Genomic DNA, 27,997 nt, shown 5'->3' with positions numbered 1-27,997 from the left:
GCAACAAACAGTCCAAACCAGATTTTCACACAACACACCCTGTGAAGGCAAACTGCCTTCAACAGCTACCACATTTCTCACAGTCCTTTACCAGGAGTCAGCTATGGATTATCAGAAGCAGGTAAGAACCAATAACACAATGACCAGCTCTTAATTATCTCCGGAACATTATAATGGAACAATGATTACTGGAATAAAAAAAAAAAGATTATGATCAGCCATCTTGCAATGTTATAACATTTAAACATATATTTATAATTAATCAGACTTTGTAATTCTGTAATGCAATGTTAAGTTAGCCAATACAATGTAATAGAAGAGTGCTAACATACCAATTTGACTTCAGCCAATTGAACTGGGAAATTATTTTCCAAAATAATATATGAGGAACCCATCCTGCATTATTATATTATATTACAGTGCAGTTGTTAAGCAGATACTTTTGTCTAACTTAAAAAACATGCAATCAGTCTTCATAAGAACAAGAGCTGTCATCAAAATTATTAGTTCATGACTCACAAACAAGGGTGATCAGTTTTATTAATAGTGACAAAAAGCAGTTTTTATCATTACCAATGAAACTTGTGACTGCAGCTCTCCCTGAACTGAATGTTATGTGGCTAAACCGGCTTTCAGGCTAGACAGGGAGTGGAGCAAGGTGGAGACATGTTAGAAACTGCTTTTATTATTTACTGTTATGTGTTTGGTAATGAACACAGGTTGAAGAAATTGCATCCACTGCCAAATTTGGAGACTTGATAGAATTTTCCTATCCCATCGGATATTCACACTGGGGAGTGTATGATGAAGACGGATGTGTAATCCATTTTGCTGTTGCAGGTGAGCACAACATCCAGTACATACATAGATTATATAACAGAGATTTAGAGGTTTAGAGGTTTTCTTAAGTTCAAAACATTATCACCATCTTAAAACTAGATTTGGATTCAGGGCACCTCTACAGGTACCTCGGGATGAGCTTATGATACTGGACAAAAGTCTCTGAGGAATATGTGTCAGTTGTGAAGGAGTCCTCTCAGAGTTATGCAGAACAATTCATTGTTCTGCACAAAAGAAAAAATGTCAGTTGCTATCTCTGGTTGGATGATTACATGTTTTGAAATGTAGTGGTGGGGTAGGGCTAACCTTTGATTTATATGGTACAATCCTCCTTTAAGAAACGGCTGTGATAATGGGTATATACCATTTAATGATACTGGAATATAAATGTTAATCCATCACACAAATCTTTTCAAATTGTGAATGCTATTGAGTTTTTATAAATGTATTTTAGGGATTTTCCTGATTAACTACTTTGCAGAGCATGATGCTGGAGGAGTATTAAAGGGGAACTAACATTTTTTTCAACCTGGGCCCTATTTTCCGATCTACTTTTGTCTTAATGAGTGATAGGATGTTCAATATTTGACATTTCTTCAGTACGACCTGCCTGCAGCCTGTGAGTGCGCGCTATATTAAATAATAGGGCACACAGACAGCGTCAAACAACGTCAAAATACATCCACTAAAAGTGCATTTTTTCACACAGATAGGCTCAGATTGTTAGTATAATTATCCGACAACATAACGGAAAGGAGAAATGAACGTCTATGTTTACCTTTAGCTGGATTCGGACATGTTCCTCTGCCTGTTGAAATTTTAGTATACGTGCTTCCTGCAACAACTCAAGTCTCGCGAGACCAACTGCCATAAAACACCATAGACTGTATAATAAAACGCCAAAGAAGAAGAAGAAGAATCTTGCGAGACGTGAGATTTCAGAGCCAGACTTTCACTCTCTGATCTAGTGTTTTGACTTGCCACAACAAACATGTCTGAATTTTTACCCGATTTTGACCAACTGGATCTGGATGAGCCACTTGAATTTGATGACTGCCCGTATTTATTTGAACACAGAGTACACGGACGCAAAGCTCATTGAAATTGCAGAGCGAACGAGGAGAGAGAGGGGAGCAGGGAGAGGAAGTGTTTTGACTTGCCACAACAGCTAAAGGTAATGATGGACGTTCATTTCTCCTTTCCATTATGTTGTCGGATACTAACAATCCAAGCCTATCTGTGTGAAAAAGATGCACTTTTAGTGGACGTATTTTGACGTTGTTTGACACTGTCTGAGTGACCTATTATTTAATATAGCGTGCGCTCACGGGTTGCAGGCAGGTCAGCCTGAGCTTCGTACTGGAGAAATGTCACATATTGAACATCCTATCACTCATCTAGACAAAAGTAATTCGGAAAATAGGGCCTAGGTTGAAAAAAATGTTAGTTCCCCTTTAACACCAGCCAAAGGCATTTTTCACAACTGGGCAACTCAAAAGGCCTTTTTTATGGAGGGTCTATAACTAATCCATGAAGTATTAGTAAATGATTTATTAGGTGATAAGCAATATTGCAATATTCTGTATTTATACTTTTAAAAAGAAAATCCCCCTCTCACCCTCTTAGGGTGGTATCTGTATCATCTTCAAGCTCGGGTCCTCTACCAAAGGCCTGGGAGTTTGAGTGTTCTGCGCAGTATCTTAGCTGTTCCTAGGACTGCACACTTCTGGACTGAGACTTCAGATGTTGTTCCTGGAATCTGCCGAAGCCACTCTCCCACTTTGGGGGTCACTGCCCCGAGTGCTCCTACTACCACGGGGACCACGTCAACTTTGACCTTCCAAATTGGTTCCAGCTGTTCTTTCAACCCTTAATAGTTCTCCACCTTTTTGTGTGTCTTCTTTCTGATGTTCCTGTCAGCTGGTGTCGCCACATCTACCACTGCTGCCCTCTTCTGGTGTTTGTCAACCACCACTATGTCTGGTTGGTTGTCAGTCTGGAACCTGAATTCCCACAGTATCTTAGCCCTGTTATTCTCAACCACCTTTGGTGGTGTGTCCCATCGGGATTTGGGTACTTGGAGTCCATACCGGGTACAGATGTTTCTGTACACTATCCCAGCCACTTGGTTGTGCCTCTCCATGTACACTAATCCTGCTTCCATCTTACACCCTGCCACTATGTGTTGGACTGTCTCAGGGGCATCTTTGCACCGCCTGCACCTTGGGTCTGATCTGCTGTGGTAGACCCTGGCCTCTATGGCCCTTGTGCTTAGGGCATGTTCTTGTGCTGCAATGATTAGTGCCTCTGTGCCCTCTGTGTAGTCAAGTCAAGTCAAGTCAAGTCAAGTCAAGTCAAGTCAATCTTTATTTATATAGCACATTTCATACACAAGGCAACACAATGTGCTTTACATAAAATTACAATACAATCACAACACAGTCATAAAAGTTAAAGTGCGGAAGAGAAATATGCGCGCGCACACACACACACACACACACACACACTCACACACACACACACACACACACACACACACACACACACAAGGAATTTAACCATAGGCGGTTTTAGAAAGTAAGGTTTTTAACCTGCTTTTAAAGGTGTTCAGTGTGGGGGCCTTTCTCAGGTCTTCAGGCAGGGTGTTCCATCTTCTTGGGGCATAAGGCAGGATCTCCTGCTTTAGAGTTAGTACGTAGGATGGTTAAAAGACCACTGCCTGTGGACCTGAGAGTTCTTGCTGTTTTGTATCCAATCAGCATGTCTTTTATATACTGAGGTGCAAGGCCATTTAGAGCTTTGTATACTATTAATAAAATTTTAAAATAGATTCTGGTTTTGACAGGTAGCCAATGCAGAGATCTAAGAACAGGTGTAATGTGTTCAGACTTTTTAGTTCTGGTGAGAATGCGTGCAGCTGCATTTTGAATTAACTGTAGTCGCGGCACAGCAGATTTTGGGAGGCCGGTGAGTAGACCATTACAATAATCTAGTCTGCTTGTTATAAAAGCATAGATTAATTTCTCGGAGTCTGATTTTGATAGAAAGCCCCTTAGTTTGGAAATGTTTTTTAGATGGTAAAAGACTGATCTTGTAAGATGATTGATGTGGCTCTTAAAATAAAGATCACTGTCTATGATCACACCCAGATTTCTAGCTTCACTTTTGCTCTTCAGAGACAGAGAATTAAGATTAGCTGCAATTCTCTGTCTCTGAGCCTTTGCACCAAAGATTATATGTATATATGTATATATGTATTTCTGTTTTGTCTTTGTTCAGTTGTAAAAAATTCTCTGACATCCATAGATTAATATCTTCAATACACTGAGTTAGGGAATGTATGGGATGTAGGTCATCAGGAGATAGGGATATGTAGAGTTGTGAATCATCTGCATAATATGGTAATTCATGTTGTGTTTCTGTATAACGTGTGAGTGGGAGCATATAGAGGTAGTGGTAGTGGTAGTAGTGGTCCAAGAATTGAACCTTGGGGTACTCCAACATAATACCCACTCTGTCTGAGGCAAAGTCACCAATGGACACAAAGAACTGCCTTTCCTGTAGGTAGGTTCTGAACCAATTTAGAACCGGGGCAGATAGGCGGACCCATTTTTCTAACCTCCCTATTAGAATATTATGATCAACAGTATCGAAAGCTGCGCTGAGATCCAGGAGAACAAGAACAGATAGTTTATTGGAGTCTGTGTTTATCTGCAGATTGTTTACAACTTTAATAAGTACCGTTTCTGTGCTGTGGTGACATTGAAAACCGGATTGATAGATGTCTAGAAGGCTATGTGATGTTCGATACTCATTAAGCTGAGAAAAGACTGTTTTTTTTAGTATTTTGCTAAGGAATGGTAAGTTGGAAATGGGCCTATAGTTAGCAGTAACTGTTGCATCAAGGTTACTCTTCTTCAGAAGCAGTTTAATGACAGCTGTTTTAAGTGCTGCAGGAAAAATGCCAGACTGAAGAGAGTAATTAATAATTTCTAAAACAACAGGTGCTAAGCAGTTTAAAACAGTTTTAAAAAAATGTGGTAGGGATGGGATCCAAGCAGCAGGTGGAGGACCTGAGATGCCCAACTATACTGTCTAGTTTATCTAAATCTAGAATGTCAAAGTGAGATATAGCACAGAAAATATTCCTGGAGAACTGGAGTGTAGGTTCATTTCTGGATCTTGAGGCACTAATGTTCCGCCTGATGGCAATAATTTTGTTATTGAAGAATGTGGCAAATTTTTCACATTTTTCAGTGGACAGTATCTCTGATGGGGTTGAAGATGGTGGATTTACAAGTCGATCAACAGTAGAAAAGAGCACTTTAGTATTATTGATATTTTTATTAATGATTTTAGAAAAGAAGGATTGTCTGGCCTGTTTAATTTTTTTGTTGTAGTCATTTAGTCTGTCCTTGTAGATTTCATAGTGAACCTTAAGTTTTGTTTTTCTCCATTGTCGTTTTGCCTGGCGACACTTTCTCTTAGACTGCAAAACAGACACTCCATTTCTCCAGGGGGCTTTTTGCTTTTCTATGTTTTTAGTTTTAAAGGGTGAAATATTGTCAATGATATTTTGTATTTTGGAGTTGAAGTTGTTCACAGGATCCTCAGTTGGTAATGCTGTGAACAATGACAACTCATTTACAGATTTTTTAAAGGTTTCAATTGTATTATTATCAATAATACGTTTTTTGATTGTTCAAGTGCTCAACTGTTGTATAGGAAAAGCAGACACGTCAAAGAAAATGCAACAGTGATCTGAGATACCAACATCCATGACAGAGGGTACAGTAATATAAGCATGTAGCATTGAGTCGTAGGTTTTCTTGTAGTCAGTCGGTGCACAGGTTTGTCTTCCTGCTCTTGCAGTTTTTGGTGATTGCTCTGTCAACCAGTAGCTGGTGCTTGGCTCCTCTGGTGTTACTGCCAATTCCTTTCTGTGCCTCACTCATGTATTGAACCATATGCTCAGTTATCTTAGCCACTATGATGCCTGACGGGCTTCCATGTTGTGGAGAGACAGGTTATCGGACTGTAGTTGGATGGTTCCCTTCTGGGGGTCTTTCATGATCAGGACTGTCCTGCCCTGTGTCAACCATTTTGGGTGGGTCCATTCTGGGTTGGTCCCATCCCTTAGCAGCTGGGTCATCTGTGCTGCTAGGCGTTTATGGAGCGCAGCTAGCTTTGTCAGTCAGTATGTATGGATCATATCAGGGCCCGGTGCTGTCCAGCTCTTCATCTTTGACACTCTTTGCTGGATGTCTGCCATTAAGATGGTTACTGGTTCTTGCTCAAGGAGGTTGCTGTGGCCAGCTGGTAGGTCCACTAGCCACTGGGCATCAGTGTTGTGTGATGCTTCTCTTTCCCATATACCCTTCCAATATGTTTCCATCTCAAGTCTTGGTGGGCCTGACCTGCTGTTGTTTCCCTGCCACTGAGAGGACACCTTTGCTAGCTCAGTGGAGAACATCCTGTTCAAAATCCTGGCTTCTAATTCTTTAGTGTATCTCTTCAGCTGGGTGGCCAGAGCTGTTAGTCTTTGTTTGGCAGTTATGAGTGCCTCAGCAATGGAGAGCTTGTTGTATTTCCTTGATACCGCTTTATTCACCATGTTCCCATGTGTACAGATGCAGCCACTTCAAATTTCCGTTTGGTCCGTGGTGGAGCCGTGACCAATCTGTGACCGGTCCTTGTCGTCACCTGGCTTGTACGTTTAATGAGATCCCCTGCGATGACGTAGAGAATTCGGGGCCGACTGGTAACGCCCCTAAGTTTCATTTGTAGAAACCAGTTGCAATGGTCTGTCAATCCACCAGGAGGAGCAGTGAGTGTGTCAGCTGAAGCGGTTTACTGCGCCTCTTATTTCTGAGAGCTTCCCATACAGAGCATATGTAGTGATTATCACTATATATATATATATATATATATATATATATATATATATATATATATCTAATACCATTATTATGGCTATGTAGATGTATTTTATAGTACTGTTAGACTGCTGTTAGACCCCACTCCATTTACAGAATGTGCGAAAGACGAGGATTTTTTTAACCTAAGCAAAAAGGATGTTTTTCAGAGCTACACACTAAGAAATATGGACTGAAGCAGAATCTTTTGTTAGATAAAAACAGCTTGTGAATATTGGAAATGATTACAGAGATCTTTTATTTCTTAATTATTATTTTGAGGACTGTACAAGGTTCTGCATGTGCTCTGCCTGCCGCATGCAGCACGGCTTCACCTCATTGATCTGTCTAAACAGATTCATGGAAGTGATATTTCACAAGATCTGATGCAAGAGGAAATTGTGATAAAATGGCTATCACTATTTATTAACACTACAACCGCCAAGGGGTCATTTTACCCCCCTGCCATTTTCAAATGCTTGTAACTTTGTCACAATAAGACTAACATCTCTCTGTGAAATGTAAGCTAGTTTTGACAGACAGACAGGAAGAAAGAAAGAAAGAAAGAAAGAAAGAAAAGAAAGAAAGAAAGAAAGAAAGAAAGCCAGACAGTGTAAGGAAAATGCTCAACTTCAGCAAACACTGAAATGAAGAGACTTGGAGAACCACGGAGAAAAGTTAGAGTCAACGGGATTACTTTAATTGCAGAATACAACTCAGCACACAGGTTGTAGACACAGCAGAAACCTGCAAAAAACAGTACAAACAGCCCCGCTTATCCAACTTTCAAATGCCTTTATACTATTTTGGGTGAATGGGCGTCTGTTCATTTGTGTGTGTGTGTGTGTGTGTGTGTGCGTGCAGACAGGTCTGGGCTTATGATCTCATTGTCCCAATAGGTTTGATTTCTTGGGAAACCTGAGTGTTTTCTGCTCCATTTGATTTCCGACAATTGGAACTGCGCACGAACCTCAATTTATGAAAACAACTCCTTTAACGGAATTTCTCTGGCATTCTGAAAGTCACTTAACTCAAAAACAACTTCTTATAAGGATTCTTTCCTATTGCAAAACCTAGCCTATCTGTCCCAACAGTCAGGTCACCCTAAACCCAAATATTCTGCTCCATTTGATTTCCCAGAACTTGACTGCGCAAGAACTACTCAATTTACCAAAACAACTCTTTATAAGGAGTCCTTCTTACTGCCAAATGTGACATTTGATCTGCTGTTTCTAAGACCTCTTGCAACTGACATTATTTTCACCTTTGATATGGAGTAATACATTGTCTGCGTAGTCCCTCCTCTTTATGATTTTATCATAAATTACTCGCAGAGATAATGTATGGTAAATGAATGCCTATGTCTGTATGAATATGAGTAGGATATATGGCAATGAGACTATAACCAGTGTTCCTTACTAACATGAATATATGGTCTTGTATGAAACTCTTAAACTTGAATATGATGATGCAGAACAACACATACGATATGGTGATATATGAACTTGGCATGAGTATATGATATTACATGGAATACTGAAACATATTTTAGCATCTGTCAACACTTCAACTGATGGAGGTGAAAAACCTGGCGGCTGTTTAATCCAGGAAAAGTCCCCCATCGGCCCCTTCCTGTTAGGCGGCCTAACAGATGAATTTTCAACAGTTGGATCAGGTACATCAAATACACCAGATAAAATGCAGCTTACTTATCAGATTATAATGGAATCACAGAAATCATTTTGGATAATATGCATAACTTGCTAAGTCGAAATCAGAGTACATTTCCCTCTTGTAAGATCAAAACACAGGAATGAATACAGAAAAATGGTGTCAGAGCAATAGAGTATATTGTTGACAGTCTCTTGTTTTATGTGATATCTTATGTGTGGCTGTGGTGTATATATTCCCCATCCTCTCTTTCAGGAGAGAGTATCAGCCATTGTTCATCATTCTCTCTCACAGTTCCTCCTCGTCATTTGAATTGTCTATGTAATCAGGAATTGGGAATAAATCTGGTATTTCCTCCCCCCTCTGCGCCAGAAGAATTCTGCGCACCACTTGTTCAGGGGTCAACATACTTAGCATTTGTGCTCCTTGTTTGTCCATCACAAAGTTCAGCTTCTTGTCCATTGCTCTCACACACCATTTCTTCAGGATAGGCACAATGCAACATGTCAATAAGGAAAACAGAATTAGTACTATCAGTACAATTATCCCTATTTTAGCCAAAACGGCTCCCCATTGTCTGTAGCTTCCTGGAGCGGCTATGACTCCAGCGGATGTCCCGTGCACCTTGTCTTCAGAGTCTGACTTGGGCTCTTTGGAGCAGTCTCTTTCGTCCCCAAGTTGCCTGGTGATTACAACACTAGGCTGCACATTATTCCCGCCAACAACCACATCATTTTCCTCATAGTTTTTCAGTTTTATACTGCCCTTTGTTTCTGCCTGGACCTTGGTGCAATGGTTCAGATGATACCACATCGTACTTCCTTCGACTTGGACTGCTGTTGGATTCGCCCTCACTACGGCCCTTCCCTTCTTGGCTCATGCCACTTTCTCGTGAAGACCTTCACGCACACCTGATCGCCTGGCACCACCTGTCTCTCGGCCTCCTGTTCAGCCTTTGGCTCCTTCGCTTTTTCCTGCAAATATATAGATCTATGGAAGGCATTTAATTGTTTCATATATTCAGACAGTTCCATTTGCAGTTGTCGGCTAAAGCGATCAGTTACCACCAGCATGTATCGTTTGCCATGTACAGATTTTATCATGTCTACATAGTCCATACATAAATGTTTAAAGGGTCCCTCCGGGACTGGAATGTGTCCCGCAGGGGTTTTCACATTGGCTCAGTACTTCTTCAACCATTGCTTGCATGTATGGGGACCAATAGCCCTGCTGTCTTATCTTTTTCAACACGTCCCCCCTCCCACAGTGTGCAACACCGTGGGCTTCTGAGATCAAAATGGTTAACAGAGCCACTAGTGCAACTACAAGTCCCTCATGGGACCTCCAAAGACCTTTCTCGTCCCGTGCTGCTCCCCTCTTGAGCCATAAACTATGCTCGCTGTGACCTGCTTCCTTCTGTATTAGTATAATATCTTCTGGTGTAATTATAGGTTCCAGGGACGCCACTGGCGCCATTCCCCCTCTCCAAGCGGCCCTGAGTCCCCCCTCCCTTCTACCCATCCGTGGCCCGCCTGTGGACAGGCTACCGCTCTGTGGCCAAGCTCTCCACACTGCCAACATGCTCCAGGCGGTCGATATGGCTGTGTGTATGGCTGCGGGTAGACACTGACAACTGGGAGTGGTTGCAGGAGCTGTGTTGGCTGTGCGGTGGGTGTGTTCATTGGCGTGGGGTTTGTTTTTTCAGTCGTAATTGGCGTTTGGGTTTTAGCTTTGCCCTTGCTCTGCAGCTCGCTTAATTGCAGCTGTGCCAGTTTTCTCTGGACATCTCTATCCTGCTCTTTCATCCTCTGCTCATCTTTCCTGTGTCTCTCCACTGCGTGGATGACATTGTCACAAAATTGTCTGTGTGGCATTGTTGTTAGTGCCACTACATTCCTCAGTCTGCTCTGGACTGGGGTGGGGAGCGCATCAGTGATTGAGTTTCTGAACAGAGTCGTTAACACCTGGCTCTGCCCGATGTCTTCCTCAGTCTCTTACCTCTATCTTTTCAAATGATTGTTTATGTATGTGGCAGGATTATCTGTCTCTGTAAAGGGTTCACCCCGCAATGCTTTAGGGTCAACTCGTGTCGGGTACTCCCCCCTCAATGCTGCCCACAGTCTCCCACAATAGGCATCAAATTCAGTTCCATCAGCCATGGGACTTATCATCCACTCACATCCACTGTGTCTCAGCATGTTCTCCATTACCGAGGCTCCGAGAGTTTGAGCCCACACCGCCTTCACATCCCCCAATGCCAACAATTTACCAATGGTAGCCTCCTCAAAAGCTCTGATCCACTTTGAGGCCCCGTCATGAATGTCAGGGAGTCTGGAGACCAGGCCAGTCAGATCAAGGGTCTGCTACGGGATATAATGTCCCTGGGTCCCCTTTATTAAGATTGGAGCCATATAGTGCTCATTATTATATCTGTCTGTTTTTTTAAGTAGTGCTCCATTTCTAAGATTACTTTTGAGCTCATCCTCTCCCTCCTCATCTTCATGACCCTTCTCTTTCCCCACGTTGTTTTTTAATTTCATAAGGCCTTGTCTCATCTTTGCCCTATAGTTTTGACCTTCAGCTTTGAACAGCTTCAAAATTTTCAATTCCAATTCTCTCTTTTCCTGACGTTTCTTTGACTGGTCTTTAGCCTTGTAATCTCTTAGTCTGGTTTCCATACTCTCACAAACCACCATATCAAACGTGACCCCCTTCGGCCAAGGGTATTCTAATCCCTTGGTTAGTTTTTCCCATTTTCTGGATGTCTTTCAAGATGTCGGGATTTTTGCTTCCCACCCGAGCTACTGGTGTTGGGTACATTGTTTCAGATTATAGTTCACTTGTTTTATGTTCAGATGTTTTATTTGCGTTGTAAATTTGTGTTCTTATGTGTTGTTGTGTGCCGTTCCTATTTACTTCCCTTTAAGTTTTTTGGTTTCTGGAAAATAAAAAATAAAAACGCTCAAAACTCTTCACTTCTGCTGTCGCTCTCGAAAGGAGGGGCTGGGAGGGGACTGTGTACTGCACCTAAACTATTCTTAGAAAGGCCTGTGTCTGTGTCCCCAGGCTCCTCCCCCCTTAGTTAACTGGCCGATTACAGCTTCAGTCTGTTCACAGCTGTCTATGGGACAACTTCTCTCGACACAAAACCAGCTCTCTATACAACTATTTCCTCAAACACACTTTCTCCTTTCAGCCTCAGACAAACAACACACTTCCTTATTCCTTTCTCTCTTTCTTTCTTTCAGCCTCTACTCGGACACCACACACACCAATCTTCACCTCTCAACACAACGCAATGTTCCCAACTTTACTATTGTCTCAGACACACGTCCTTCTGTTTTTCTTCAACACATACACATTCACACTCTGGACACAACTTTCCTATGCCTTTCTCAGATACTACACAATTCACGCTCCTCTCTTATAACTAAGGGTTAACAATTTCCTTTTGCTTGGCGCTCTTGGCGTTCAGCCCAGAGTCTTACACACCCTCAGTGAGCACACAGAGTTTTTATATTGCAGTTTGTACATTCATACATGAGCTCAACACAGCATACAAGCAGTTACACAGTATTTCACATAACATCTAAACAGACAGTTTACTACACACAAACAAAAATACTGCAGCTTATCAGAATTTTGTATCTTTAGATTGTCAGAAGTCCAGACAAACATGTTCAACCCTCAGTATCTTTAGATTGTTCAATTTGGGTTCATGCGCATGAGGTGATTATCATCTTTGGCTTCAGCCTTTTTCTTTTTTAACCAATTGTGATTTTTACCGTTGTTTTCTCAATGATATTGGTGTTATCCATATTTTATTCCAGCTGGATTTATTTATATTTTATTAATTTATTGGCCTCTTTCTATATTTTATTGTCTCTATCAGCTTATACCTTTTTATTCTTTTAAACCATCTCCCGGCTTATGGGAGTTCAGCTGCCTCTTTCGGCGCTCCTATCTCTTGGCACTCTATAAATTTGGAGTCACTAATTTGTGCCACTAATTGTTATTACCGGTACTTGACTCAACAAGTTGTTGGTTCTCCGATTGCCGGAACCACAGCTCAGTTTCTCTTAAACTGACAAAATACAGGTGGTTGGTTCTCCGATTGCCGGAACCACAGCCCAGTTTCTCTTAAACCGACAAAGTACAGGTAATTGGTTCTCTGATTGCCGGAACCACAGCCCAGCTTCTCTTAAACTGACAAAATACAGGTAGTCTTTCTCTAGACTTACATAAAAAAATACTAATCCCGTGCGAATAGACCAGCAGTAAATATGTGTGTTAGGTCTGTCAAAAAAAATTTGAAGTTCCAAATATATTCGAATATATATATTTTTTATAAGTTTGAACCTAAATTTGATAATTCAAATATCATTAATAATTAATTAATACTATCAATAATGTTGTTACGGCGAATCCCGTTCGGGCAGAGATGGCTCACGTACAAGCCGGGCCAGGGAGGGACGAAGCGACGGACGGAGAGGCACAGACGGAGGAGCCCGCTGCGCCAACACCACCCACTGTGTTGTCGCCGATGTGTGACCCTGTTCGGGGAGACATACAGGGAGAGTGTTGCACCTGCTGCCTCCCTGCCTGCCCTTTTTAAAGAAGAGATGGAACTTTACCAGAATGAGACACCACTACGAGCTGACCAGGATCCACTCTTGTGGTGGAAAACTACGCACTGAAGTATCCAAACATTGCTCAGATAGCGAGGCAGAAGTTGGTCAAACCTGGAACTTCAGTGAGGTCAAAACGGGTGTTTTCATCCGAGTGTCACATTCATATTGCGTCAGCAATAATCATCTTATTTTTTGTGTTTTTTTTGGTTGAAAACCAATCATAATCAAATTTCGCTTTACTCTCTTGAGTTCAGCTTATTTCTTAGCAGCTGTTCTGTGCACAGAAGTCTGGCTCTCTTTTCTCCTCGGTTGTCCCTCCCCGCCAAGTTTTCTGTCTGCGAGGGATATCAGTATGCAGTGATCTTCTTGGAGCACACGGCTGCGCACGGCGAGTTAGAGTTTTAGGGTGATTTTATGTTAGCCAATTCAGAATTTGTGTAAGGAGTTTTAAAAGTCCTTACGTTTAGTTTGGCACGCCTGTCACCCCGCACAAGGAGGATGCTCCCCGGAGTCACCACTAACTGCCGTCTTCCCTTCAGAGACGCCTGTTCGTGACACCAATTATGTAAGGAAATTGCTCAACTTCAGCAAACACTGAAATGAAGAGACTCGGAGAACCATGGAGAAAACTTACAGCCAACAAGATTACTTTAATTGCAGAATACAACACTTTTAAATAAACATGTTTACTAATTATGTATATATATATATATATATATATATGTATATAATGTCGTTCAGTAGCCTAGTTTCTAGCAAGATTACTGCTCTTGCGAAACAAATTTTATGTATTTTGTTTAGTGTCAGATCAACCAGATCTGTGTGAAGGCCATGCAACTGGAAAAGATGGACTGTGTGGTACACAGCCGAGATTATTCACTGGGAGAGCGCAGTCACAGAACATCTTGACTGAAGTAGCTGGCCCAAATGCACATGCACCCTGTAATATTGATGACCATTTGAGCACGTTCATGTGTCTGATGGATCGTGTCATGCTGTGACTGTACGGTGGCAGAGGCTCGTCAGTGTTGAGCGGTGCATGGTTGCCAACACGACTCCGCCGTGCGCGATACAGAGAGCAGAGGAGAATTGTAACCATGTGCAGAAATGAATTACGTTAGTCTTTAATATGAAAAATTGTAAAATGTCACTTGGATGAGGCTGTCAGTCAGTCAGTCAGTGAGAGATCACAGGCTGAAATTAGCATTTCATCCTCACATGCAGCCGCAACGATGGTCAAGCTGCACGTAGCCTGCAGTTTAACTGAAAAGGAGTGGAGTACTTTCACTAATGCGACATAATGTGGTCCTGTTTATCTTGGAAGGTGAGAGAGCTCAAACACATAATTAGCATTACCATGAACCCTTTCATTCCCTCTGAATGGGTGAGTGTTTCCATCTGAATAGGTTTCCCAGTCACTCGCTTCATCACACTAAGTGCGCTATACGAACTTTTGATGCAAACATTCAACAACACATTGCCACTGTCAGTGTCTGAACTACCACATAAAAGAGACATTTTACATTTTATTTTAGGTTGCGGAAGAGGAGGGTGTGGGGGGCGTGGTGATCAGAGGTGAGAGTGGGATGGGGTGGTCTAACCTGTTGAAGAAGTTGTTCAACTGGTTCGCTCTCCCCACATCCCCCTAGATGGTGGCACCCCGCCTCGAGCTGCAGCCGGTGATGAGCTTCATCCCGTCCCACACCTCCTTCATGCTGTTGTTCTGCAGCTTCTGCTCCAACTTTCTCCTGTATTGCTCCTTCGCCTCGCTAACGCCGGATTTCCACTGGATGCGTGTCCGTTGCAGAACGGCGGCGCTGGTTATCCGCCGTGTGCTCCGCCATCCGTCAATACCCACCGGCTGCGTTTGCTGTGCCATGATTAACATCTCCTCGTCCATGGTGTTCACGGGGTGAAATGACATCTGAAAACCTCTGACCTGTTGACTTCAGGCCTGCCTCTGCCCATTATGTAGTTTTTAAGGTGTAGTGCAGGGAAATATGATCCGCCGTGAACACTGTGTATTTTATTTTGAAAATTAACCGGATGTTTAATTGTGTTTCTGTGCACGACTTCCTGCCCCGCACGATCTGCTCTGTGCTGAATTGCTGCGTTGTGCTCCGGTGTCCGGCAAAAATAGAAGTCCTGCGTATCTGTTGCGGAGGGCTTGGGAGTGCCGGAGCTGAGACGGAGCCGGTGGAAACACACACATTGACTAGAATTAAATCCTATCGGCTCCGCTGCCGTGCCGGAGCGGAGATGCAACCAACACGCCTCTGGTGGAAATTGGCCTTAAGCTGTACTCTTACAGAGCAGAGTTCCCGCTGCACGCTTTTAACCTCCTGCTGATCGCTGTCTTCTTCTTCTTCTGGTTCAGAAGGTCTTTAATGTGACTCGTGATCCAGGGCTTGATGTGCGCTGTGAGCGCACCGTTCTCACAGGAACAACAACCTCTATACGGGAATATCCCTGACGCATACAAGTCAGTGAGCCAGCCTCCTCTTGGAAAGTCGGATCGCAATGTTATCCATCTCCTCCCGAAATACAGACAGAAAGTCAAACGTGAGGAACCTCAGACATTGTTTTGACACCACGGACTGGAGCGTGTTTTGTGACGCATGAGCTGATCCACATGAACTGACGGACACAATCACAAGTTACATTAAGTTCTGTGAGGACACTATTATCCCAACTAAGTTAGTCAAGGTGTTCAGTAATAATAAGCCATGGCTCTCGAAGGATCTTAAAATAAGTTTAAATGAGAAAAAGTCTGCATTTTTGAGAGGTGAAGTGGACTTAGTAAGGGAGAAAGAGCAGGAGTTTAGGCGGAGAGTTTTTAAAGTCAAGATAGATTTTAAGAATAAAATAGAGCAAAGGTTCTGTTCAGCCAATGCAAAACAAGCTTGGGAGGGACTAAATGTCATGATGGGCAGGGAACAGGAAAAACAAAGGGTAAATATAGCAGATTGCAGCAGATTTGTTAATGATCTGAACACCTAGGTTTGATGTAAGAGACCCTAAAGCAGGCTGCAGTACTGTCTGTGAACAGATAGGAAGCTATGACCCTATCCAGCTTTCTGAGGAAGAAGAAGGCAGATGTCTGTCCAAAATTAAACCTAACAAAGCGCCTGGGCCCGATGGCCTCAGAGGAAGGGTGCTTAAATCATGCTATCAACAGCTTAAGGAGGGGGTTGTCACTCAGCTGTTTCAGACCTTGCTGAAGTGTTGCATCTTTCCTAACCAATGGAAAAAATCCACAATATTACCTATACCTAAAATGTCCAGGGCCACGGCTCTTAAGGATTTTAGACCGGTGGCACTCACTCCACTTTTAGCTAAGTGCATGGAGAGTAGGAATGCACCGAAATGAAAATTTGTGGCCGAAGCAGAAGCTGAATAAAATTAAACGCTTACCGAATGCCGTTGTTTAGTTTTTCATTAGTTTTTGCAGATGAACCCCCTCCAGATTAGTGCTGGGACAACACTAATCGAAATTGGGACCCACGGTACGATACCAGTGAATGTGTGCCTTTTGTCATTTATAAAAAGATAAATCACTTTTCTATAATACATCAATGATATTTCAATGGAATAAATTACTTACTGACTTATTCATACTTCAAAAACGACATTAATAAATGATTAACATAGCGGGGATCGAAATAAAATAAATAAATAAAATAAAAATCAACCAAAAGTCAACCAGCCACCCTCCTCCCATGACAAGTTAAGAACAGTCCCTAAAGTGCGGTGAGGTTTGTGGACCGTTACCTGCCACAAAGAGAGAAATCTGCTGTTCTAAGCCGTTATCTTGCGCCGCGGAGCACTATGGCCGCCGTATTTGACAGGAATACATTCCTGTCTGTGTCTGTGACCCCCGTTCAACCCACAATGGCAGGATTCACCTTTCGTTTCTGCTGCTGGTTGAAATCTGTACTGGCATAGCATGCTCCTGAATGATTTTTTTTTGCTTGCACAAAACTATTTTTAGTCGCAAATGCGAGAGCTCTGTGGAAAACAAATCACTGTATAAACAAATCTAACCTACAAGTAAAAATAAATTAATAATAACTTTCACTGCTCAAAGATACTCAGTAGCTCAGCTAATACCTGAAATGTCACTGGATACAAACCACTGCAGCGGCATATCGAGTGCCAGGTGGCCAGTGCGCGCTGTTAATGGACGGCGCATGGACACTCACCCTCTTGCGATTGGACTTTGAACTTATCCCACAGTAGTGGTAACCTGAGGTACCGTAGTACTACGATACTCCAACATTATGGTATCATATGTATAGTGGTGTTTTAGTACCGCGGTCTACTGTTGGTACCAGTATACCCTGCAACACTACTCTAGATAGCTCAGTATTACATTCTTTGCAGACCGCTTTTCTTCTATCACTCTCCAACACTTTGAAATATCGCCACACTGCCGACATTTTACTCCGTCCGTCATCAAAACACGCCACTATTATTTGACCTTGCTTTTTACTTATTCCACCGAATACCGAATGTGTGTTTTTTTGCAATATTCGGCCGAATATATTCGGTTACCGAATATTCGGTGCATCTCTAATGGAGAGAGTAGTCAGCAATCATCTGATGCTCCATGTCAGTGATTAACTTGACCCCTTTCAGTTTGCCTACAGACCACATAGGGGCACAGAAGATGCAGCTGTTACCCTGGTGGCCTATATAGCCAAACATCTGCAACAGCCAAATACACTGGCCCGGGTTCTTTTTTATTGATTTTAGTTCTGCTTTTAATACTATGCAAAAATTGATACTCTTTTATAACGACTTTTTATGATGAATGTGAATGGCGGGCTGATTCACTGGCTTAGATGGTTTTTAACTGACCTCCCTCAGAGGGTTTTTATGAATGGGGTCTACTCAGATGAGCTGGTTTTAAATACTGGAGCGCTGCAAGGCTGTGTGCTGTCACCTCAGTTGTTTTCCATCTACATTAATGCCTTCAGTCCACATACTGGAAAAAAGTGGGTAGTGTAGTGTCCAGAGTCACATGAATAAAGTCCCCAGAGATTAACACAAACGCCTCAGGATGCTGTGTTTATAGTTTAGCTACAGCAGAGTGGATGACGTCACACGCTACTCTGACGTTGGCACGAGGCGGGATGTAAACAATGACAACAATGGCGTGTCCAAACTCTCTAGGCAAGTAATAGGGATGCAAACTTACAGCCAGAAGTTCGATGTCCCTACAGCAGATAGGGTAGCTCCACGCTAGCATCTGGGATGCTAGTTGTTAGCCACGTTTCAGAATAGCACAACAAACTCCACTCCCTGTAGGTCTTAACATTTTTCACCAGCGCAGCCAGTTCGGCGATCTTATTAGTTAGAGAGTTCACATTTCCCATGATCACTGAAGGTACCGAAGGTTTATATCGCCATTTCTTCACCAGGCGCTTAGCCGCTAGCTTTGCGCCAGCTCTGTATCCGCGATACTATTACTCAGTATTAATAGAAAGAAATAGGAACAATCCTAGGTTTCGTTTTAGCACTGTAGCCAGGCTGACAGAGAGTCGCAGCTCTATTACTATTGCTTGATACGATGGCGACGTCAATGGCAAACATGGTCGGGGTAGCTCCGGCTTTTAAACGTTCTCGATCAAAACCAGAGATATACAAGACGATTGATGGCAGGACAATTGTGGAGGATGAACTACTTAATTTCCTAGCTGTCAAGATTAAGACTCTAAGCCAGGATGAGATTGTGTTATTGGCAACTAAGACGTTTGACTCTGAGGCGATTGAAGCCTTCAAGAAAGTTTTGTTTGAGCTCTGTCCCGCTACTACGCAGCGGTGCGTTGGTCATAAAGGACAGTACAAAGATTGAAACAATATAAAACTCTGCCTTAAAGTACTGAATGAATGTGGGGAGAACATCCCTAGATTTGTCTCCCATTACCTGGATGAACTGCCACCAGTGACATACTCCAGCTTGGATGTCTCCTGTTTGCTACGGAGAATGGAGCAGCTGTGCGCTGAGGTGGGTGCTTTGAAACACATAACTCAGCTCCAGACGGGCGTACGTGAGCAAGTTCGGGCCGGAGCTGAGGAAATCAACCGCTGAGTGACTGCACTGGAGTGCCGGTTTGATGCGCCGGCCGGGGATGCTTCCTTGTGCACTCCGGGGGCCGGGAGCTATTGATTGCCTTGCACGGGATAACCACCTGGCGGGGCAGGGAGAGCGAGGAGGGGCTGCACCCTGCGGCCTGGTCATGCATGGAGCTGCTGGCTTGGGATCTATGCTGAACCTGAGCACAGGGGTGAGTCGTGATGAGACGGTGGTGACAACTGTTGGCCTCAACGGTGCTGCAACGGTGTGCCTGTCATGGGCAGCCCACTCTGACATCTCTCCACTTAGTGCATGTAAAGGTCCAGTTTGTGCGTGTGTGTTCGGACCTGTGTGTAATTGACAAACAGAGTGAAAAATTGAATTTCCCCTCGGGGATTAATAAAGTATAGAAATAAATAATAAATAAATAAATAAAGAAAGAAATGTACACTCCTGTGGCCTGAGGGGGCCCTGGTTTGGCGTTATTATGAACCACGCAAGGCCAGTGCTGTTGGGTCAAATACTGTGCCTCCATTAGGAGAGGTAGCTGTGCCCATCGGTATCCACTCAATACTATGAGTATGTCCATTCGGGTTCTGTCTTACAACTGTCGTGGCCTGCATTTGGGGCTGAATGCAGGGGATAAAGCTCGCCGCATTGTTAGTTACAGTTTGCTAGACGAATGTGACATTGTATGCCTGCAAGAGACATTTTTATCTGTCCAAGAATTGGAAAAACTGAACAGACTGGCTTTTATCAATGCTTTTATACAAGATAACAATACATCCAGCGTATATGTTATTGGGGATATGAATGCAGATATTGCAGATAGTAACTCTGTATTTGCTAACCACTTGACCCACTTCTGTGAGGATAACAATTTTGTTTTGTCAAGCAAACTGCTACTGCCCATAGACAGTTACACATACATAAGTGAGGCCTGGCACACCACATCATGGCTTGACCATTGTATTAGTACAGCTGATGGGCATGTGGCTTTAGGGAATATGAGCATTAAGTACAGGGTGGCAGTGACAGACCATATACCCCTTGCATTCACCGTAAATGTTGATGATATTCTGACAACAGTCAGTAATGAAAGTGCTTTCAATAAAGATTTCACTGCAAAATTGGACTGGTCATCTCTCACCAAAGAGAACTTGTTGGCCTATTATAACAACACAGACAAACATCTAAGTAATATCCATTTGCCTAAAGAAGCTATTTTGTGTAAGGATGCCAATTGTAAGAGGGTTGAGCATAAGAGAGACCTCTGTTCCTTGTATGATGATGTAGTGACGGCCCTGTATGATGGTGGTAAACCTTTTTATAAACATGATACACATAACAAGAAATCTAACTTTAGACCTGGCTGGAATGAGCATGTAGCTATGTATCATACTGAGGCTTGTGAAGCCTATAAACTCTGGGTCATGGCTGGAAAACCTAGGCAAGGCCCTGTGCTTGAGAGTATAAAGCTTGCCACTGCCAGATTTAGGGATGCTGTTCGTTTTATATCCAAAAATGAGCAAGTTATGAGGGCTGATTCTATGGCCAACAAAATGATGTGTAACAATGTCACTGATTTTTGGAAAGAGGTGAGAGCTCATAACAATTGCAAACCATCCCTCCCATGTAATGTTGAAGGCAGTTCTGGTACAGAGAATATTGCAGCATTATGGAGACAGCAGTACAGCTCATTGTTTAACTGCATAAAAAGTGATCCATATGTGGTTGACTCTGATATGAATGTGGAAACAATAAGTATAAGCACTCATGAGGTATATGATGCCATGCATAAACTGCCTAACAATAAAGCATGTAGTTTGGACCTAATATCAGCTGAACTTCAAAAATGCTAGTTTGAGGCTAGCTCCTCTCCTAGCTGTCAGCCTTACTGGTTTTATGATCCATGGCGTACTACCGGATTCAATGTTATCTATCTTGCTTGTCCCAGTGCTTAAGGACAAAGCTGGTAGAGTAAGTTCCCTGGATAATTATAGGCCTATAGCGCTAGCTAGCACATTGCCAAAAGTCGTGGAAAGAATCCTGCTTGATAGAGTAAGTGTGTATCTTTCTTCCTGTGATAATCAGTTTGGTTTTAAACCAAAGCATGGGACCGACATGTGTATATATGCACTTAAGGAAATAGTGAACCTGTACAGGGCCAAAAATTCATCTGTCCTTATGTGCTTTATCGATGCTTCCAAACCATTTGATCGAGTAAACCACAGGAAACTATTTATGAAACTAACACAAAGGGGCATGCCTGGGTATATTGTGAGGGTTCTGGTCTACTGGTACGCTCACCAGAGGATGCAGATTAAATGGGGAGGCAGTATATCAGCCCCCTTTGGAGTTGGCAATGGCGTTAGGCAGGGAGGAATCTTGTCCCCAATTTTATTTAACTTATATGTTGATGAATTGTCCATGCAATTGAGAGCCTGTAACACTGGGTGTATGATTGGTGAAATGCTGGTGAACCATCTTATGTATGCAGATGATCTTGTCATTCTTAGCCCAAGTAGTGCTGGACTACAGCAACTCCTTAATATCTGCACTGAGTATGGAGTAAAACATGATATTAAATATAATGCTAGCAAGAGTGCTGTTTTAATATGTAGAACCAAGCAGGATAATAAGCTAAATTTTCCTGCGTTCAAACTGTCTGGCAATAATCTTGAGGTCTGTAGAAGGATTAAATACCTTGGACATTTTATAACTGATCAACTGAATGATGATGATGATGTATATAGACAATGCTGTAAATTATACGCCCAGGCAAACACCATTGCATGGAAGTTCAGCTTCTGTTCACAACAGGTGAAGATGGCCCTGTTCAAAGCACACCGCTTTACACCGCCCATTTGTGGTCAAGCTACAAAAAATCTAACATGCAGAGGCTGCAAGTTGCATACAATGATGTTATGCGCATTCTTTTAAAAATACCCAGAGGGGGGATTGCCAGCCAAGTGTTTGTCACTGCAGGAGTGAGCACATTCAATGCACTTTTAAGAAACAAAATGTTTAAATTTATGCAACGACTGGAGGAATCTGGGAATGGTACAATGGTAACAAATTACACTTTTATTTGTAACTTGTAATATTGTTTACAAGTATTGGAAAACATCTCAGGTCATACAGCTGTATCTATGGTCCCTTAGATTAAAAGCAGATTGGTACAAGTTGAGGGCAGGAGGTTATGGGGTGCTCTAACTCTAAATGCTAAATCTAAATCTAAATCTAAATGTTAAATCTAAATGCTAATTGTTAAATCTAAATGTTCTGGGTGAAACTAAATATTTAGCTAATATGCAAATTCACACTGGTCAGACTGTGTTTATAGAATCAAATAACGATTTAAAACCAACTTATCGGGGGAAATGAACACTTGAACATACATTAGCATGATAATAACCACCTAAAATAACAAAAAACATGTTTGGAGAAAATTTTTTTTGTACTTTGAGTTGTTAGTGTCCCTTCGGAGGGAATCGCCTTGTTGTTAACAAATACTTCCAGGTAGAAAACCAGCAGACTTTAGCTATATATATATATGAATATCTCACATTTTTCACGTCACTATATCACCGTTTAAACTAATCTGATGTTGGTAAAGTCTATAAACACAATGACTGAACAAACATTACTATTTATGTGTGCACGTTTTGTAAATAATAACATGGTTATCATAGATTAGCTGGGCTAAACTGTTAGCTGTTAGCCCCGTTAGCGGTGTCTATAATGACTCATTTACTCTAAACGGTCCGTGAAAAAAATATTTTTTCCAGCAGATGTCTTAGTTTCACCCAGAACATTTAGATTTAACATTTAACATTTAGATTTAGATTTAGCATTTAGATTTAACATTTAGATTAGATTTAATATTTAGATTTAACATTTAGATTTAGATTTAGCATTTAGATTTAGATTTAGATTTAACATTTAACATTTAGCATTTAGCATTTAGATTTAGATTTAGATTTAGCATTTAGAGTTAGAGCACCCCATAACCTCCTGCCCTCAACTAGTACCAATCTGCTTTTAATCTCAGGGGCCATAGATACAGCTGTATGACCTGAGATGTTTTCCAATATTTGTAAACAATATTACAAGTTACAAATAAAAGTGTAATTTGTTATATTTCCACTGTCTCTTAATCAAATAAATTAATTAAATTATTTTCTCTTTGTCCTAATCGGTCAAACTGTGACTTTGAGACAGTAAAACAAAGTGAAATGAGATATTAACTGATGATAACTGTTTCTTTCTTTAGATGAGGGAGAACTGATGAGCAGGATACGTACTTCCATACAAACATTCATACCTATATGTGGTGATCTTCTTCTTCGGATGACCAGGATCCGCAGAGTGCCTCTTGGTGAGGTCAATGTACCAAACGGAGCCCAAGTCTTGATCAGTAACAACCGCCATGCCTTCACACCATCAGCACCTGAGGATATGAGGCTACGGCGTGATATGCTCCTTGATCAGGAATTCCAATATAACCTTTTCACTCTCAACTGTGAGCACTTTGCCACGTTTGTACGCTATGGAAAAGCTGTGTGCAACCAGGTATGAATTTGGCAGTGCAAAAAGTAACATCTTGTAATGTTTCTGATTTTTTCAATCAATCAATATCACACAAGAGGGAGTGCTGTTGTACTAAATATAATCATGGCTGTGACTCGGTTGTAGGCACAAGGCTGCAGGCTGAGTGCTGAAGATAATCACAGCTGTGCTGATATTCAGTATACTAGCACAACTCTGAGTGTGACATTGCTTTTATACAACAGTTATACAGGAGCCATTAATTAACAGTAAAAAGCCACAGCAGGTTATGATTTGTTGTATTTGATTATTGAATAGTTCAGCAACTAGACTAAACTGTTGCCAAGCAACACACTAACACTCCTGCACACTAGCTTGTTACTTTACTAACTTCTGTGTGGGTCTTCACGTTACCACAGACCAGCTACTTTGTCTCATGTAGGCTGTGCGTTTCCATTTATTTTGCGACCAGTGAAATAAGTCTGTTGACAGTGGCTTTGATGGCATACGTGTGATGCAGATGAGTTACCAACTTAAAGGGCCACTGTGTAAAATGGGTTGAAAACCATTGAAAACAGTGACATCAATGGTCAAATTCTAGAATGTAGGGCTCACTCGCTCACCCCTCCCGTCTGGTAAATGACAGTGGCCTCGTAGGGACAAAAAGCCTTGCGCAGACAAGAGTTTTTCAGGAGTAGGTAGCAACGAGGTGAATGTTTATTTAGAAATCTAAACCATGTTACGATATTGTAATGAATCCCTCACGAGCAGGAGACCAGAGTAGCGTTCGGGAAAAAGGCCAGTTTATTTGAGCAATCCAAAAACTCCGGTAACACTCCAGGGGGTAAAAGACTCCGTCCCAAACGCTGACTCTTCTAGCGTAACACACACACTCCATACACACACACTCGTTTACAATACCTAGCGGGCACCCCCTCCCTTCTCTGCTCCACCAATCTCCAGCCCGCACACTGACTGACAGCGTAGCCTGTAAACAGAGCTCAGCTGTTTATTTAGCCTAGCAATATCTCCAGACTATAGTAGCTGCAATGGACGACTTTGAACGCGATTTTGAAGAGTTTCTTGTAGCGGACACAGACCCAGAGCCATACCTGTTTGAGACAGATGAGGAACTTAGATGCTGAGTGGGTGAGAAGAGAGGCTGAATCCTCCGCTCCCATTTTGCTGCACAGAATGGGATTCGGTGCTACCATTGTTGGGGAGATATATCATCAGGAGGAAAAGTGCCGCAGAGAGTGCATCACAAGGAGTGAAGTTGTGTCTTCTTTTCCTCGCAGATGACGGTTCGGGTTCATTCTCTCCTGTTGCGTGCTAAGTGTGGTCCATTCACAAACTTTATAATTAAAAAAACTTTTCACTACTCTCTATCTACGAACTACTAACACTCTCTGCTGTTTCCTCCCCCTTCTTCCTTCCTTCCGCTGTCTTTGTTGGTTTATTTATACACATAAAATGCATTCTCTGGCTGGTTGGATTGTCCGCTCGGTCTGCCGTACATACATGGCGGTGCAAGATGGCGACCTCTCTAAAGCAAGGCCCTTGCTCTATATATATATAAAAGCATAATTATAAGGCTACGAAAACCAAACGAATTTTATTTTATAGCGATTATACACTTATATAAACATATTAATGGGTAGAATATTCAGATTCAGATTCAGATTTGACAATAAACCATGCCAAATATTACACACTGGCCCTTTAATCAGCATGTTGCATCATCTTCTGATGTTATATGAGCATACCTGGGGTTTGCAGTCAAGTGTCAAGGCTTCTTTTTCTGCCCCTTCATCCTTTACTGATTATTCATCATTTAACTTAAATGTTATTTGTGGTAATATGTTCCTAGTTGCAATGCAAGTTTGTTATGATGACCCTTAATTAAGGCTAACCGTTAACATAATTAACGGCTCAGAACACCTGTTAAAGCATAGTGATACATGGTTAAAAGTTCCAGTGCTGTTATACTGTATATAACCACTCATGGAATTCCTCTTGTCCAATGCTGTATAATGTTAGTTATGATAATGCAATAACTTCCCTGTTTGGACTGAGCAGTAACCTGCATTTTGGCCATACCAGAGGATATTGTCAGTTGTATGCTCAGAGATGTGGTTGTAATAAAAAACCTAAATTAAATCAGTTTACATAACTCTGACCCACAGTTTACCCTCATTTATCCAAAAGGCTTGCATCCATCTTTACAACCTCACAATGTTCAATATATCAAATTGGTTTGTCATATTAGGGGAAAATTTGCTAATTAAGCATTATTATACAAGAGTGTGTGCTCTACTAGGTGTGCTTTTATGGTTTAGCTCACCCTTAAGTGTAATATTGTGATTATACAAAAGTTAACAATAAAATTAAAGATATCATCATAATGTATTCATATCGTGGGGAAATTTGCTATTCGAAATAAAACACTCTTTGTTAGTGTTATCTCTGTTTCCATGGAAATACATGGGGTCTGACTAATAACTTGAAAACCATTTGTCACTTCTGTGACTCATATGTATTGAAACCTTGTTAACTACTCCAGCAAGTAGGCTGAACCTCAAAGACCCAAGCTAACTAGAGCTAACGTTAAGTCTTTATAGAGATTGTGGGATTTCCCAAACTGAATTAATACCAGACACATAAACACAAAATTACCTTGCTAGTTCAATCTTGTTGTAACCAAGATATATGCTGAAAAAAAATTCAATGGACAGATTAAACTACATGTAATTTACCAAGTAGTTAAACTACATTTGACAGTAGCTTGCTGGTAGTTCAGTTACATTCATGCATAGTGATACACACAGACACATACACGTGTGTGGCCTGAAATACATTTTTGATGATCACTAAGAGACTGTTTCTTGTTGTTCTTACTCCTGAAGATTCCTGCAAGACCCAAGAATGTAGAGAATGTGGAGGCAACTGCAGTTTTCCAAGATGCTGTCAATTCCAAAGAGCCTTCTGAAGACCATTGTAAATGAGCCCTCTGACTCTCTAAATATGACCTCTTTGGGAATCAAGCCACTTTAAACATTTGAAATTTGTCTTTCGCCCACGGTATGGTTGAGATTTTTTTTTAGGCTGCAGCTTACAATTGTTGTCATTATTAATAAGTCTGCCAAATATTGCTTGGATTAACTGATACTTGTTTTGTCTATTGTGATGGAAAATTCTGGTATTTGGTATTGCTATGATGTATGATATGTGTTGCTCATTTAACCCCTATTGTGACAGCAGTGAGAGACACCAAGGTTACGAGCCAGGGAAGCTCAGACACTAAGTGTCCTTGTTAGTCTCAAGAGATGTTGTGTCGTAGGAATGTCAAATCAACCTATCTACTGCAGATGCCACATATTTTGACTGTTGATGTGCATGTGTTATGGGAACTATAAAGATAGCAGGGCTAGAGGACTTGCTAGGCACTCACTCACTGACTGACTGTTCATGCGGTTGTATGTGTGTGGGTCTCCATTCATGAATGCTTATTAAAACTCAAGAAAGACAGCCGACATGTGAAGACTTTTTCTTTAAACTGTTTATTAAATAATTGTTTTGCCACCACACTATACTATTACTGACTACAGTCTCCGACAGCCCATGAGGTATTTAGATTTAATTCAACCAACAGGCAAAATCCCAAAGATATTTGGTTTGTCATCATATAACAAAAAAGCAGCAAATGGTCACTCAGACAAGCTGTAACTAGATTATTTCTACCACAAAATTGATGTGGTAGAAAAGACTGAATCATAAATCGTGTGCACCAGTTGTTTAAACCTTTTGCACAATTTGATAAACAAAGCCCTCAGATTGGAAAACTGTGCATGTTTGACCACCTAGATGGCCCTTCTTGCTCTGGATGATCACCACACTGTGTTTTAATACAGCAGAATTCGGGATAAAGTTGTTCTCATTCATCTATTTTTGTTTTTCTGTTGCAAGATAACGAAACAAGAAACAGCTCAGAAATACTAAGCTGTGTTGACCGACAGTAATTACCAAGCTGCTGTGCAGCAGGTAAGGTCTTTATTTCATGATCAAAACAACGGACAAAATAAACAAAAATATTGCAACTAACTGCTATACTGTCAGATTGGCTGCACTGACATTTAAAATTCAGCTAAAGTCACAAAGCATCTGTTACCATTTCAGTGAGTTGAGTGATCGGCAGTGAAGCTGATATGCATTTCATTTAAATGTGAGAACAGATGATTTGTGGCTGTAATTGTATGGGACAGTCTAACTCGCTTCTTACTTTTTTGTGATCACTCATTTTATGAATGCTT

The 27,997-nt window shown here is 41.6% G+C and overlaps 1 protein-coding gene across 1 annotated transcript; it reads left to right on the top strand.

The window, feature by feature from the left end:
* The first annotated feature begins 2 nt into the window (after positions 1-2).
* On the top strand, positions 3-27,215 carry LOC117246880 (phospholipase A and acyltransferase 2-like). Its single transcript, XM_033610893.2, has 4 exons — positions 3-121; positions 720-840; positions 23,413-23,711; positions 26,594-27,215. The coding sequence occupies exons 1-4, from the start codon at positions 104-106 to the stop codon at positions 26,690-26,692; spliced, it is 537 nt and encodes a 178-aa protein (XP_033466784.1). The 5' UTR covers positions 3-103; the 3' UTR covers positions 26,693-27,215.
* The last annotated feature ends 782 nt before the right edge of the window (positions 27,216-27,997 follow it).

The sequence above is a fragment of the Epinephelus lanceolatus genome, chromosome 21 (assembly GCF_041903045.1).
Source record: "Epinephelus lanceolatus isolate andai-2023 chromosome 21, ASM4190304v1, whole genome shotgun sequence".
NCBI lineage: Eukaryota > Metazoa > Chordata > Actinopteri > Perciformes > Serranidae > Epinephelus > Epinephelus lanceolatus.
This window is presented reverse-complemented; position numbering and strand designations above follow the sequence as displayed.

Bases quoted from the DNA above. Each gene is read 5' to 3' on its own strand.
- LOC117246880 (XM_033610893.2), top strand. The intron at 841-23,412 runs GTGAGCACAACA...TTCTTTCTTTAG, and splicing joins AATCCATTTTGCTGTTGCAG to ATGAGGGAGAACTGATGAGC. The intron at 23,712-26,593 runs GTATGAATTTGG...TTACTCCTGAAG, and splicing joins GAAAAGCTGTGTGCAACCAG to ATTCCTGCAAGACCCAAGAA.